The 14481-nt window shown below is 39.4% G+C and overlaps 6 protein-coding genes across 7 annotated transcripts; 3 read left to right on the top strand and 3 right to left on the bottom strand.

Moving 5' to 3' along the window:
* Window positions 1-4032: 4032 nt before the first annotated feature.
* On the bottom strand, window positions 4033-5467 carry Ubc4 (ubiquitin conjugating enzyme 4). The gene is made up of 3 exons (XM_081983551.1): window positions 5206-5467; window positions 4711-4946; window positions 4033-4653 (listed from the first exon to the last, which is right to left on the bottom strand). Exons 1-3 carry the CDS (start codon window positions 5266-5268, stop codon window positions 4353-4355), a joined length of 600 nt encoding a protein of 199 aa, XP_081839677.1. The 5' UTR covers window positions 5269-5467; the 3' UTR covers window positions 4033-4352.
* Window positions 4990-9304, top strand: Prps (phosphoribosyl pyrophosphate synthetase). 2 transcript variants are annotated; one of them, XM_081983549.1, is made up of 8 exons: window positions 4990-5136; window positions 6703-6916; window positions 7040-7223; window positions 7346-7408; window positions 7659-7786; window positions 7847-7999; window positions 8717-8993; window positions 9127-9304. In XM_081983549.1, the coding sequence occupies exons 1-8, from the start codon at window positions 5115-5117 to the stop codon at window positions 9217-9219; spliced, it is 1134 nt and encodes a 377-aa protein (XP_081839675.1). In that variant the 5' UTR covers window positions 4990-5114; the 3' UTR covers window positions 9220-9304. The 2 variants fall into 2 exon arrangements, with proteins under 2 accessions (XP_081839675.1, XP_081839676.1); XM_081983550.1 differs by lacking the exon at window positions 7346-7408 and having other exon boundaries at window positions 4992-5136.
* Window positions 9305-9342: 38 nt separating this feature from the next.
* Window positions 9343-10178, bottom strand: Cypl (peptidyl-prolyl cis-trans isomerase-like 1 Cypl). The gene is made up of 4 exons (XM_081983554.1): window positions 10036-10178; window positions 9832-9980; window positions 9581-9778; window positions 9343-9528 (listed from the first exon to the last, which is right to left on the bottom strand). Exons 1-4 carry the CDS (start codon window positions 10113-10115, stop codon window positions 9428-9430), a joined length of 528 nt encoding a protein of 175 aa, XP_081839680.1. The 5' UTR covers window positions 10116-10178; the 3' UTR covers window positions 9343-9427.
* A 37-nt stretch (window positions 10179-10215) lies between these two features.
* On the top strand, window positions 10216-10806 carry LOC145731667 (huntingtin-interacting protein K). Its single transcript, XM_081983555.1, has one exon. The coding sequence runs from the start codon at window positions 10368-10370 to the stop codon at window positions 10725-10727; it is 360 nt and encodes a 119-aa protein (XP_081839681.1). The 5' UTR covers window positions 10216-10367; the 3' UTR covers window positions 10728-10806.
* Window positions 10728-11145, bottom strand: mRpL42 (mitochondrial ribosomal protein L42). Its single transcript, XM_081983556.1, has one exon. It carries the CDS (start codon window positions 11143-11145, stop codon window positions 10789-10791), a length of 357 nt encoding a protein of 118 aa, XP_081839682.1. The 3' UTR covers window positions 10728-10788.
* A 56-nt stretch (window positions 11146-11201) lies between these two features.
* On the top strand, window positions 11202-14178 carry Ced-12 (engulfment and cell motility Ced-12). Its single transcript, XM_081983545.1, has 6 exons — window positions 11202-11344; window positions 11404-12378; window positions 12428-12749; window positions 12798-13071; window positions 13124-13239; window positions 13300-14178. The coding sequence occupies exons 2-6, from the start codon at window positions 11470-11472 to the stop codon at window positions 13797-13799; spliced, it is 2121 nt and encodes a 706-aa protein (XP_081839671.1). The 5' UTR covers window positions 11202-11344; window positions 11404-11469; the 3' UTR covers window positions 13800-14178.
* The last annotated feature ends 303 nt before the right edge of the window (window positions 14179-14481 follow it).

Genomic DNA, 14481 nt, shown 5'->3' with positions numbered 1-14481 from the left:
GCTCCTGCATGTGTGTAACAATATAAATTAAGAATTACGGAGTGAAAAGTGCAATGCCCGATATCTGGTGGATTAATTACAAACATTCGAGAGGCAATTTACGTGCGTAAGTAGCCGGTACTTTATTTTTTTTGCCCGTTTTATTAAATCTGGGCTATGGGGCGTTCCTGATGACGGAATCCGCGCGATAGAAACGCCCTCGCAAGACCGTAACGGTGCGAACTGGAGCGACCAGCAATTTTTTTTGGCAACGCCACCTTTTTTGGGATCCATTACCCCGAAAACGCATATACCGCCGACCTACTACAACATGGACCGAATACCACAAGAAATCGGATAATTTATGGAACAATTGTATGTATGACAAGGAGGCCATCTTGAGAAAGTGACAGGTTTGACAGATCAAAGTTGAAAACCATATTGGTTACGAAAAAACAAGCATAATCCAGAAATACTATTGCACCATTTATAATTTGATATGTTGTGGGTACCTACCTATAAACGGGTACCATAAATGTAATTGCACGAAATTATCTAACTTGGACATCAAAAATATGATTGTAATAAGTGGAAAATGGTTGCTTCAGACGACCTTTTAACTGAAATGATTAATGACGAAGATTAGGCGGATAATTAAATCGCACAAAAGGAAGCGCGGGAAGTTACTCAAAAAAAAAAATATGGTACCACCGGTGGTTCTTTGGTTTGATGATATGGTAATGGATGCATCTAGGGGATGTGCGGTGTGTATGTGAAATAATATTATTAACACAGCTCGTTGACTTCAAAGTCGTTTTAATTAATAATATATCGTAACGATAGCGTGTTAATTGCCCCGGTCGGGCATTCGTATTGTCTATACAGTACCACTGGTACGGTACCACTCTGAAGGAAATTCAATCAATGACGATTCTTTTAACCTGTAACGGTATTAGCAAGGACGTCCCGAACTGATAAAAAGAGTACAAATACTCTACTAGGCCGAGTGGTACCGTTACGTTTAACTAGAGTACCACCTTTTGCACGATTAGAAGACTGTTTGCATATCAATTGATTTTTTTTGTTTATGATACTTTACTGTTACACGCTTCATCAGAAAAATTAACATCAGCTGTCAGGTGTAATAGTATACAGGGTGGTCCAGTTTTAAATGTCAATAATTCACCAATCCATAGCCAATTAAAAGTTTACATTCATTATGTCATTTTCCTGAAAAGTGCTTCCTAAGGAAAATACAATCCTTCAAATTTCTGTTTAAAAAATCGGTTTTTTTGTCATAACTGTCAGACCGTTGGAGATCAAATTTGGAACAAGCACTTTATTACACGTTATTATGGTCAAAGACCCAAAACTAACCCAACCCAACTTAAAAATTGTCTTGCAAACGGAAAATTCACTTAAGAAGTTTAAAAAATATTATTGTAGCCAGTTTTCATAGTTTCCAGACAAACTAAAAGATTTTAGTTTTGAAAATTGAATTAAAAAAGATAAAAATTTCAGAAGCTTAAAAGTTGTGTTTATAACCAGTTTTCATGCAAATCGAGAGACTTTAATACTAAAAATTGACTTGTAGACATAAAAACTTTTCAAGAATTTGTTACTACAAATTCATACATTTAAATCTTAAAAATTGACTTGAACCCCAAAATGTGACTGAACTAATGAAAAGTGACATCAGAAGCTTAAAATTTGCATTTGAAGTAAGTTTTCATAATTTGAAGACAAATTTCCAATATTTTAGTCTTGAAAATAGTCTTAGATGCAGGACATTAACATTAGATTCATGAAAATTGTCTTGAAAACGAACTTTTCGTGCTTTTTACTTTGCTTTTAATTTTCTTCGAATTCTGGACTATTTTTAGTGCTTCAAAACTGCTTTCAGCTTGGAAAATCGAGTTTCAAGACTATCTTCACCAAGTTATTGACATAGCAAACTTAAAAAACAATTTTTACATTCTTCATAGACTTAAAATAGCATTCCAAGCTTTGTCACTATTAAATCGACTTCTAGACACCTCAGTGCTAAAAATTCGGGTATTTCTTAATAAACTAGACTGTTTTTAGTGTTTTAAGGCTGTTTTCAGTGCCTCAAATCGAGTTTCAAGACTATCTTTACAAAGTTTTTGACTTATCAGGCCTAAAAGCCAGTTTGTCCACTGACCATAGTCTTGAAAATGTTATTTCAAGCTTCTTCACTATTAAATTGACTTCTACACTCATAGGTGCAATAAATTGTAGCATCTCTAAGAAATTCAGACTGGGTTTAGTGCTTTTTAAGACTGAAAAATTGCGTTTAACTTTCCAAAAGTCAAGTCTTCAGTAATAAAAGTAAAAAATTTTGGTTCCAAATGCTAAAATAATAGTCTTGAGAACTAATTTTTAGAAATAAAATAGTCCGAAAATTTAATTTACTTCTAGACTTGTTGTCCAGACCAGAAAATTGAGTTGTACACCAATTAAAGTCTTGAAAATATACTTTTGGACTCACTTTAGTCCTAGTAAGGTCCGTTCTAGCATTAAAAGTCAACTTTTATACTATTTTTAGTAGTAAAAAATAAGTTTCATGCACAATACAATCTTTGTCTTGATTTCCGGACTTTTTTTAGTTCTTGAATGCCAGTTTCAGACACTCAACCAGGATGGCAGTCTGAGAAAGCGAATCATAAGACCATTCCTAGTAGTAAAAAAGTTTTTAGACTATTCAGTACAAATTTGGACTTTCACAAGTCTTGAATGTTCAGTTTTAAACTATAAAACGATTTTTTAAATTGAAATTTGGAGGACTGTATCTTCCTTAGGAAACGTTTTTCAGAAAAATGACATAATGCAAGTCAACTTATTTTTTGATTAGCTATCAAATAGTGAATTATTGACACTTAAAACTGGACCACCCTGTATAAGTTGTCATGTTGTTTTTTTTTTAAATTTACGTCTGGATTAAGTGTTGCCCTTATATAACATGATTAATTTAACAAACCCTAAAACTATACAAACTGTCAGTTGTCATTTATGACAGTCATGGTATAGGAATGGTAAAACTAAACTAAACAAAAATGGCGTTAAAGTAGGTAATAGGTCTGTTCGTAGAGGCAATTTCCAACTAATAATCGGAAAATGTGGGCTTTTATTGGTTAAATGCTCACGTGACATTGACATTTTCTGGCTAATGGCCAATAGGTGGACATGTTTCTCTGATTATTAGTTGGGAATGGGCCTATCCCACATATCATAAATTTTTGTTTTAATGACTGGAATCGAAAGAATAGGATCAAAAAACTAATTTTTCATATTCTTGAAGAAAAAATTATGGTCGTAAATGTTCCTACATTAGTTTGAATTTGTCCATTAAATTTAAAAGATCTGTTTTGGCGCGCATGTGACGTACGTAATTCTGGGCGATTTTATTGGCTGTTGCACGCCAACTGTTTCACTTCTTGTCGCTGATTGGTTGATAGAGTAGTACGTCACCGGCGGCGGGCGTTTAAAACATGAGATTAATGTAGTTTTTATCATCATTTTTTTTCTATTTAGACTTAATATTTTTGAAAACAAAAAAATACGGGTATAATATTTTCAATCCGTCTTTGTAGTTATGAAATAAAAAAAAATTGTGGGACAGGCCCATTCTTTCTGCGAACAGACCTGATGAGAACCATCAATCATCGAATCGGCCATGTGTATTAAAAAACACCATAAACAATTATTGCACTTTCGTGTTTTTTTGTGCCTTCTATCGAATAGAATTCGTCTCATCCTAACGAATTTATACTGCGACTGTTGCGACCCAAATTCTTTACATGAGCGGTCACGTGCGACGTCATTACCCTTGATTTTTTCCCTTTTTTTTTTCAGTTGGCGTTATTTACTAAAATGTTTTTGTAGTAGCATCACGCCGAGACTGCGGTCAATTTTTTTTTGATGTCATTCGGTGCAATCTGGACAGATGGTGAATGCATTTTATTAGTATATTTTGTGGTATCAATAGATTTGATGCAGTTTTTCTTTTTAAGAAAAAACCAACACAATCACAGCTTTTCTCAAAACTTTATTTACGAAATATCCTCACAGATGCAATAAATTTAAATTAATATCAGACAGAAAAACTGTGCCAGCCTGACCTGCTTCGAGACCTTCCACACTATTCCTATTATTGTATATACAGTTATAAGGGAAAAACAGAATTTTAATCATTGATACAATTGCTATACAAAGGGGGTTAAGGTTCACCCCCAGTTAAAGCATTTTTTTATTTATACACACCCCCAAGTTGAGCACGTCAAATCCGGATTTAATCATAAAACATCCTCTCACTATGTAACTAAAATAAGGGTGGGTGTAAAGGTAAAAATTCACTAACTAAACAGCTGTTCGGTGGCTCGTTCCAAGTCCCAATTATACGAGGAGAGAGCCACGCGGGCCTGGTGCTCCTCAATCCCCATATCAACCAAACGCTTGATTTTCTCATCACACTCTGGATTAACATTGGGGCCTCCCGCGTAAGCGTTAGTCCAATGCCGCGCGGTTAATTTAAACATTTCTAAGTTCTCTTTGTATTGCCTGGCAACTACTGCGTCTTGGGGATCGTCAGGCTCCGCCGCTGACAGTAAGGCTTGCAGGGACAGTAGTACTGTGCGTAGGGTCATAGCTGCGGCCCTAAACTCAGTTTGTTCTTAATTCAAACTTAAATAAACAACATAAATAAGGGCTTACCACTGGTCTTTAAGAATGTCCAGGCATATGGCACCAGTGACTGAGGAAATGTTGGGGTGCCAAATTTTTGTTATAAATCGCACTTTAGGAGGGTTAAATGGGTAGGTCTCGGGAACTTTGATTTCCAGGACGAAATTGCCACCCTCGTAGGCGGTGTCCGGGGGGCCCGCTATTTCCCCTCGCAGTTCCGTGTAATTGTTGTCTACCAGTTCTAGTTTGATGGCGCATTTCGCCACCTGCAAATGTCAAAACAACAACAAGTTATAATTTGTTTTTACCAGGGCCAGAGGCCAAACAGCGATATGACGATAGCCTCCCCCCCTTCACCCTGACAACCAAAATAAGCCCACAAACTTGTGTAGATAGGGAACTGTTCAACCCCCTTTTAAAGTGCTAACCTCAAAATGACTGAGCAAAATAAGGAAGGTAAGATTGGAGTAAAAATAAGTTCTGACCTAGTTAGTTATTTCGTTTTGCGTTAGCCAAAAAACTCACCTCTTCGCTTTTAATAACCTCTCTGAATTCGCGCTTGATTCTTTGGGCTGCTATGTTCGCCATTATCTCAGTCGGTTTACCGCCGTCGGCTGCTTGTGCATCCCAACCTTACTGTATCATGGGCCCTGGACTCGTTCCCGGTCTTCTTTCTTATTCAGCACTAAAAATTTTACAGGTTTTTTTTTTTCAATTTTTCGGCCCCTAAATAAAAAATTCGTCTCTTGTGTAGAGGGACTGTTTTACTGAACTGTCACTGTCAAGCTATCAAAATATGATTAAGGTGACAGTTGTGACGTGTCCGCTGCGCTCTTATTGGTTAGAAAGGTGACAGTCAGCTGCATCGGCCGACCACGTTGCCAATTACAACAATGATATTGCAAATACCTGATTGTTTAATTCCAGAACAAAACAACTAATAGAAATTTGTTAGTTAAGAATTATTTTAATTAGAAAGTTAATGCCGCTATGTGAGTTTTTTTTTGTCGTACCGGTCGATGATGAAACCAACGTTGGAAATAGTTCAGAACCGTACTAAACTAGCGAGATGGCTGAATTGGCAACGTGGTCTGATTTCCAACTACCATTTGTCATTATTATTTGAAAAGGAAAATTTTGGTCTTTTGTGATAGGCAAGGAGTCACATTTGTGGCTTTTTGTATTGTGCTCCACCATGATGTCACAGAAGCATACCCTTTGATGAAAAAAAATAGGAATCTTCCCCTAAATATCCTGTAGATTGGTTTTAAGGCGATGTTGCCATATCTGAGAATTATTTGGTTCTGTCGGGTGTATAGACGTTTGATGGCAAGGACGGTAAACAGTACAGGAGTGCTTAATCCCATAAGCGCAATCTTGCCGGTATCGGCTCGGGCCGGTGACGATTTTTACGTCACCATGGGTCTCTCGCGTTTGCGCGATTGTTTTGCGCGATGCGCGATTGCAGTCGATCATTCACGAACATGATCTCGTACATAGCATCTCGGGCGAATATTTAGCGTATTGTGCACCCGAAGGCCCACTGTGACGTCAGAATTCATTCGCCGCCGGGAAACAAAATCGGCCGATCGAGCAATCCTGTACTGTTTAATATCCTTGGTTTGATGGTACCATTGGTTGATTGGGTCAGGTTTCTTGATTACAACTACACACTTTGCAAAACTATGACAACATTGAGTTCCTGAGCCTGATAACCTTTTTTGTTACGTCATTGGTTTGGCAACACTGCAACAAACAATTGCGACAATTATTGTTATTACTTATTAAACTAAACAAAAGTATGCTGATCTAAACAAACTAGACGAATTGAATCGTTGCTACACCGTCAAGCCCCCCCCTGCAGACAATAATTATTAGCCAATAAATAACAATTATTATCTTTGTTGCCGTCAACTGACATTTGACCTCGACGATGACGTGCGTGACGTATGTCAGCGCTAGCAGCGTTTCGATTGGTCGTAGATCGATCAACTTGATTTGTTATTTATGTGTGTGGTGTAGGGATGCCCGGCGCCTCATCACAATCTTGCCCAGCAAAAAGCATCTTACAAGACAGTGCGAAGGAGCTGCGTAGGAATAATTTGGTTAAGAGGATGCCGAACATCAAAGTGTTTTCGGGCACCAGCCATCCGGACCTCGCTCAACGGATCGTGGACCGTTTGGGGATCGATATCGGCAAAGTAGTCACCAAAAAGTTCTCCAATCTAGAAACCTGGTGAGTGTTTTGGTACCATCGTGCTGGTACCACGTTTAGTAGTGTGGTATGGTCGTAAATCAACTTTTCACTGTTATCCTAGTAAATCCAAATTTTAAGTCTGCATTAATTTTATCTTTACAGTGTGGAGATTGGAGAATCGGTACGAGGTGAGGATGTCTACATTGTTCAATCAGGCAGTGGGGAAGTCAACGACAACCTTATGGAGATGCTAATCATGATCAATGCCTGTAAAATTGCTTCAGCTAGTAGAGTCACTGCAGTCATTCCCTGTTTCCCATACGCTCGACAGGACAAGAAAGACAAGGTTAGTAGAGTAGTTTGAAATGGTAGTTTTTGAGGTGGTGGGACCTCCCCTTACAACCAGAAACGCGAGTATTTTATTCTAAATTCCAAGCAAACGGTAATCAAGAAATGTGATTTTTCTAGAACATGGAGAGCGACAAGGAGCGCCACATTGAAAAGTGGAAAGCCATCGAATGGAAATTTAGGGTAAAATATCTTAATAACAGGGGGCGCTCTATGTCTGACCCGGGCTTGTCGTTACGTTATGTCTGGACAGTGATAAAACTTGTTTATTCATCCTTATCTGCAAAAACAAGACCCCCCTTGGGCAGGGGGGTCAATTTACCAACTAACACTGTATCTTATGCAATCCAAAGCATGTCATAAAAACTAACACCAATGCAAAACTGACTTGATATCAAAAACTATTTTTTGGTTGTGTTTGTTTCTTTGTTAGAGCCGGGCTCCGATATCCGCTAAACTGGTGGCCAACATGTTATCTGTGGCGGGGGCGGATCACATCATCACCATGGATCTGCACGCTTCTCAGATTCAGGGTTTCTTTGACATTCCGGTGGATAATCTGTAAGTTCCCGATGATGAAGCGGGGAAACGTTGTGTGTAACACGGAGTTGGGTTATGTAGGTACGCGGAACCGGCAGTACTCAAATGGATTAAGGAAAACATTGCAGAGTGGCGGAACAGCATTATAGTGTCGCCGGATGCCGGAGGGGCTAAAAGGGTCACCTCGATTGCAGATCGGCTCAACATCGAGTTTGCTCTTATCCACAAGGAACGGTAAGGAAATTTTTGGTCAAATCAACTTTATTTTCATACAAATTGTGCTTTTTTGTGATTGATTGTGTTGGTACAAAGTTTTGAATATTGTGAGGGCATCTTAATGCAATTTGATTTTGTTTTGAATGTCTAGATTTTCTAGTAGATTTTAGGCAATTCCAGTTTTAAGTTGGAGAGTTAGATTTTGTTGAAAATCAATATTTGTGAGATTTGGTTTTCTAATCATGAAAACTTTGGTTAAAATTATAAATAATTGAGATTTCTTCACATGAAGTGGTGTTCAATAATTGTTATGGTTGGCTGTGGTTCCAGCGGATTGACAGCTGTCATATCTAAGACATATGCTTTTGGGACAATTGCCATCCATAGGCGACCTGACCATAACAATTATTGCTCACCCCTTAGAAATAGTAAAGGTGTCACAATTGACGGTTTATAACTTAGTTAGTATGACAGCTGGAAGATTTGTTCAAACGTCAAATGTAGCAGCTCATTTTCTCTTATCCAGTCAATTGTTCAAGGCAGAGTTTTTATGGAAGAAAACTGGCCTAGAAATCACTATTGTGTACGTCAAAGCATAATCTCTTCCACAGATTTTGAAAGTAGTTCCTCATAAACTGAAACTATCCCCCGGGGAAATTTTTTTTTATTTTTTGGGAAAAATCCCCTAATCTGACAATCCTGTGGGCGTGGTTTTGAAAACGTGGTAAATTCTAGAAAAAAAGCCAACGAAGTGGCGAGCATGGTGCTGGTCGGTGACGTCAAGGATCGCGTTGCCATCTTGGTCGACGATATGGCGGACACGTGCGGCACCATTTGTCACGCGGCCGAGAAATTGATGGAGGCAGGCGCGACCAAAACGTACGCCATCTTGACGCACGGCATTTTTTCCGGCCCGGCCATCAGTCGGATTAATAATGCCTGTTTCGAGGCGGTGGTGGTTACCAACACCATTCCGCAGGATGAACACATGAAACAGTGTTGTAAAGTGCAGGTGAGTGTTTTGATTATCAATTTTTTTTTAGCCCATCCTTATTATTGGGATTGTCTTGTTTAATGTTTTGATACTAATAGGGATGGGCAATTTTTATCGATTAACTACAATCGACTTTTTACCGTTTTTATAGTGCATAGACGTATCGATGATGTTCGCTGAGGCCGTAAGGCGTACGCATAATGGGGAGAGCGTCTCTTACCTATTCTCGAATGTACCTTATTGATTAATTACATCCATAAATTTTCAAGTTAATTATTGTAATAAGTTGAAACAAAAAAAAGGCGTAGAAATAGATTTTTTTCCACTATTATCCTAGTTTCTCCAGTTCAGGTTGATAGACACAGAGTTCAGAGAAACTTCATAACAGTTTTATTGTTATAATGACTTAAAGTTAAGAAGTAATAAAATATATTTTTTTTAATAAAACCCCATCAGCTTTTGAGGACTTTGCCTCTCAGAATTTTCACCTCATCCACCGGTCTATCATTCTTGTCAGTCTCAACCAGTCCAATCCTTTTCACTACTTGCATTCCTAAACCCTCAAACTGTCAAAATTAATACTCAAAAGAATAAAAAAATAGTACCTGAATGTATTCTTCCAAAAATGGCATGTTTTCCATCAAGCCACTGTGTAGGAGCTAAAGTGATGAAAAACTGACTTCCATTACTATCCGGGCCTGAATTGGCCATAGATAAAATACCAGCCCCACTGTGCTTTAGCTCAGGATGGATTTCATCTTTAAAAGAATGACCGTAGATTGACATACCTCCCTTGCCCGTGCCTGTAAGATTACCAAAATGAGTGTTACAAATTCAAATAGTAGGGCCTAGAAACCTGTAGGGTCACCCCCTTGAATCATAAAGTCACTGATCACTCTGTGAAAAATTGTATTGTTGTAGTAACCTCTTCTAGCTAGTTCGGCAAAGTTCCGGCAAGTTTGGGGAGCGTGTTTCCAGTACAGCTCTACAACAAACTCCCCCATACTGCAAGTCAGTTACTGTTAACACTTTTTATAGCTTTAAAGGGAAGGTTACTTACGTTGTTTCAAACTGGACAAAAGGGGGTTGCCACATTTTATCCGGGATCCCCGATTGGTTCATATTTTGCGTTGCCAACATCTTGGGGGGCTCGTTTTACTTTCCCTGAAATTGAGAGGGCTTCAAATTGTGTTTACGTGCGAAGTTAGCTGTTTTGTGGCTGTCAGTGTCATACGTCATTTAACTTAACTCTCTAAAGAAGAAAATGTCAAATTGTAGCTCTAACCTCAAATCAAAATTGTGTTTTGACTGTCGTTAACCAGTAGTCACAAAGTAGGGCCCCTTTTAGAGCAATTTAAACTGAACTGAACATCGTTATTCGGGATTAACAAAATGGCAGACGAAGAGCCGGTAAACGGAACCTCAGACGAGAACAGTGAAAAATCCCAACAGAAAAAACAAGCCAAATACGACAGTGGGGCTGCCGACTTGGAGAAGGTTACCGATTACGCCGAGGAGAAAGAAATTTCGACGCAGGACGTAGCCAATGCTATTTCGGCTATTGGTGACCGCAGAAACCAAGCGGCTTTGGAGAAACAAGCCCGGGAAAAGGAACTGCTCAAAGTATCTATTAGGAAGGAGGACGTTGACTTGATTGTTCGTGAAATGGAGATTTCTAGGATTAAAGCTGAAAGAACCTTGCGGGAGAACCACGGTAATGTGGTTAACGCCCTAATCTCATTGACAAACTAGTGTGTTTTTAAATTTTATTTTATCAAATAAACTCTTTCCTGATAGTAGTCACTAAACTAAATTATAAATATTCTCTATCCATTGGGGTCTTCTTGGCTTTCTTGTCCCTAGCACGGCCAAACCACCGATGCTTAGTGGTGTGAGTAATACTCATTAGTTCAGCTCTGGCTTGTTCTGGGGTTTTCCTATTGAACACTGACATAAGTTCAGGGGTTAATTGGGTTTTTAACACTGAAGGGCTCTCCTCTGCTTTAGCCTCGGGCAGGGGTTTGGTGCACTCATAGGGAAAGTCCTGTTTGGGGTGCCAAGCTACCAGGGTGGATCCGTCTGGGGTGGCTACGATTTTGTAGTCCGAGGAATAAGTCCTTCGCAGGACAGTACGTGTAAGGCAACCGCAGCTTAATAGACGCGAGGTCATTGTGGTTTAACTGTTTTTTTTTTTTGTTATAAACTTTAAAAGTGAGCTAATGATTTCTAACCTAGTTTCGGTGTTTGGCAGTGTCACCTATCAGTTACTACTGTCAACTGTCAAAATCTGTACTGTATTCTGTCTGTCATACTGTGTTTGAGAGAGATCACTACAAGAAAGATGTCAAATGTCAAATTTTTGGGGTTGGGTAAGTCGGGTTGTCAACTTAATGTAAATAAGCAAATAATTTTGTTTATTGTTAATTAGCTCAATTAACAACAATGTACAACAAAAAATAAATTAAGTTGTCCTCAAGAACTCTCAGCTGCAACCATGAAGGACTCGTGTATCGTAAAAATCGCGGTGGAAATGACCGATCAGGTCCCTCAACTGATCGAGTTCAACCAGAAACAGCCCCTCGCGGCCATTATACAGGAACTATGCAACGGCTGGAGCCTTACGGAGCCCGACCAGTACGCCCTGCAGTTCAACGAAAGCAACAACAACAATTACATTACTGAAAAGAACCGTAATGAGATTAAGAATGGTTCAGTTTTGAGATTGAATTTCTCAGCTGCAAAGACCGCCCAAGACATTTTGCACAAGTTGAATAGCGGCAGTGTTGAGGAGAAAACTGGGGCCATGGCCAAGTTGGCGGTGTTGAGTGCTGACATGACTTTTGCTTTGGAATTTATCAACAAACAGGGGCTCACTCTGGTTATCAAACAAATTGAGAAAGGAGCATGTAAAGGGACAGTGTTGGCACATACCTTATTGTCTTTTGTGGAATTAATGGAGCCTGGGATTGTGTCCTGGGATGTTTTAACTGGTGAGTTTATCAGTAGAGTGGCAAACTTTGTTAACAACCCTCCACAAGAGGCTCAAATCATTCAGGCAGCTTTATCTATTTTGGAGAATGTGATACTTAATAGTACTGAAGGGTATGGTCAGGTGGAGCGTGAGGTTCCCATAACCTCTCTAATTCCACACTTAATGGCCACTCCAGTTGTACAGCAGAATGCTGTAGCACTGATAAATGCATTGTTGTCGCGGGCTGATTTGGTTAAAAGACGCACCCTAGTAGACACTCTAACCTCTAAACAGGTTAGAGTGGTTATACAGAATGATATTCTACAAACTGGAGCGTCCAGTGGGGCTGAAATGGCCCATCAGCTGTATGTTCTGCAAACTCTAATTCTAGGACTTCTGGAGCAGCGTATGTCAACTAAAATGGACTTACAGGTTAGTTGCCCTTGTGGAATAGCCCATATTGCAATTTTTAATTTTCAAGGATCAAGACGGACATGATAAAATCAAGGAATTACGGCGGAGCGCTTTTGATAGTGAAGGGGCAGGGCAGCGCAACGCCCAAGGTTTTACGCGGGATTATAAGAAACTTGGCTTTAAAAATGACATTAACCCTGCTTTGGACTTCACAGAAACGCCCCCTGGTCTATTAGCACTTGATTGTATGGTCTATTTTGCGCGCAATCACACCGAAAGCTACACAAAGCTGGTGCTGGAAAACAGTTGCCGCGCAGACGAGCACGAATGCCCTTTTGGACGAGCCAGTGTCGAGTTAGTGCGCATTCTTTGCGACTTACTCAAAATTGGTAAGTTAACCTAATTTCTTTGAAAACCACTAATTGAAAGGGTTACAGGTGAAGCGCCATCTGAGCAGTGTGTGACGTACCAGCCGCTGTTTTTCACGCACGATCATCCCTTTGAGGAGTGCTACTGTATCTGTATACTGCTCTTGAACAAAACGTGGAAGGAAATGAGGGCGACCGCTGAGGACTTTGGTAAAGTTGCCAGCGTGGTGCGCGAGCAGATTAGTCGAGCTTTGGATGTGTCTCCGGCCTCGCTGGACCAACTCAGAACCAAGTTGCAGTCACTCACTTATTCAGAAATCACGCAGTTGTGGCAACAGGAAAGGTATGTTTTTAGATGAGAGAGAGAGAGAGAGAGATGACAAGTGAATCAATAGGAATAGCAGAGAAGAATGGGAAAGCCATGCTAAACCGGTGGTGGAACTGCGTGAGCTAATCACGCCTGATATTTTGGGACTAATCCGGCAACAACGCTTAGGCTACTTGATTGAAGGTTTACCACGTGATTTTTTGATTTCACCACTGAAACTTGACTTGTTTGTATAATTTGCAGGCACTCGTTTTACTAAATATTCACCTCGCGGACAACGCATCAAAGACAAGTTCTGGTACATGCGCCTGTCACCCAATCACAAGGTTCTACACTACGGCGACTGCGATGAGAAATCCACCCCCACCGCTGAAGAGTTACCGTCAAAGTTGGCGGTGAGTGACGTACGCGCCCTTTTGGTGGGCAAAGAATGTCCGCATATGCGCGGTCGCAAAGCGAGCCAAACGCAGTTGGCCTTCTCATTGGCTCTAGAAGGTGTTGACTTGCAAAGTTTGGACTGTGTCGCCCCTGACGAACTCACTTTGGCCTACTGGACGGACGGTATTAATGCGTTGCTAGGGCAACGCATGACGAGCAAAGAAACCGAAAAGGATTTAGACACGTTGCTTAGTATGGAAATTAAATTGCGGCTGCTTGACGCCGAGGGCGTGACGATTCCCCAGGATCCGCCCATTGTACCGCCTGATCCGCCCCACTTTCATTTCTGTTTCGATTTGAAGTAACTTCTCTAATATAATGTAATGTAATCTGATGACAACACTTAAGTGTTAAAAGTGACTGCTCCGATATTAATTTGTGCGTATGTGTTTTTTACACTTTCTATAGTTTTTTTTAATTGTATGTTTTATTTTTATATTTTTTCGTAATTTTTTATGTACAACATGCAGACTGTATACTTTTTTATGTACTGATGACGTTTTTGTAATCAATATATCAAATATACGATGGGTATTTCAAAAGTAAGGACCATTATGACATAATATAAAAAAAAAAACGTTTTTTTATTTTGTGCCATAATGCCTTTACTGTTGAACGTATCATGATTTATTATATTAATGTGAACAATTATTTTAATATGAAATAAAATGCTCTAAAAGACAACAGTTTTTTAAATACTTTCTTCTTCATTCGCCAATTGTCAAGAAAACTAAATTTACCTTGGGCTACTTCTGTGCTCCTGATAGAAAACAAAATTTTTCCCAGAAAATCGAGCATATTATCAGGAGAGCAGAAACGCAATGAGGTAAAATTTAGTTAATCACCAAAAATATTAAATTTACCTTGTGCTATTTCTGTGCTCCTGATACAAGATTCAAATTTTACAGAAAATCGGTTAATATGATCAGGAGAGCAGAAACGCAATGAGGTAAAATTTAGTTAATCACCAAAAATATTAAATTTACC

Source organism: Ips typographus, linkage group LG7 (genome assembly GCF_016097725.1).
Source record: "Ips typographus isolate SLU linkage group LG7, UJ_Ityp_2.0, whole genome shotgun sequence".
In the NCBI taxonomy this organism is placed as follows: domain Eukaryota; kingdom Metazoa; phylum Arthropoda; class Insecta; order Coleoptera; family Curculionidae; genus Ips; species Ips typographus.
Note: the sequence above shows the minus strand (reverse complement) of the source record. Positions and strands in the feature narration are given on the sequence as shown.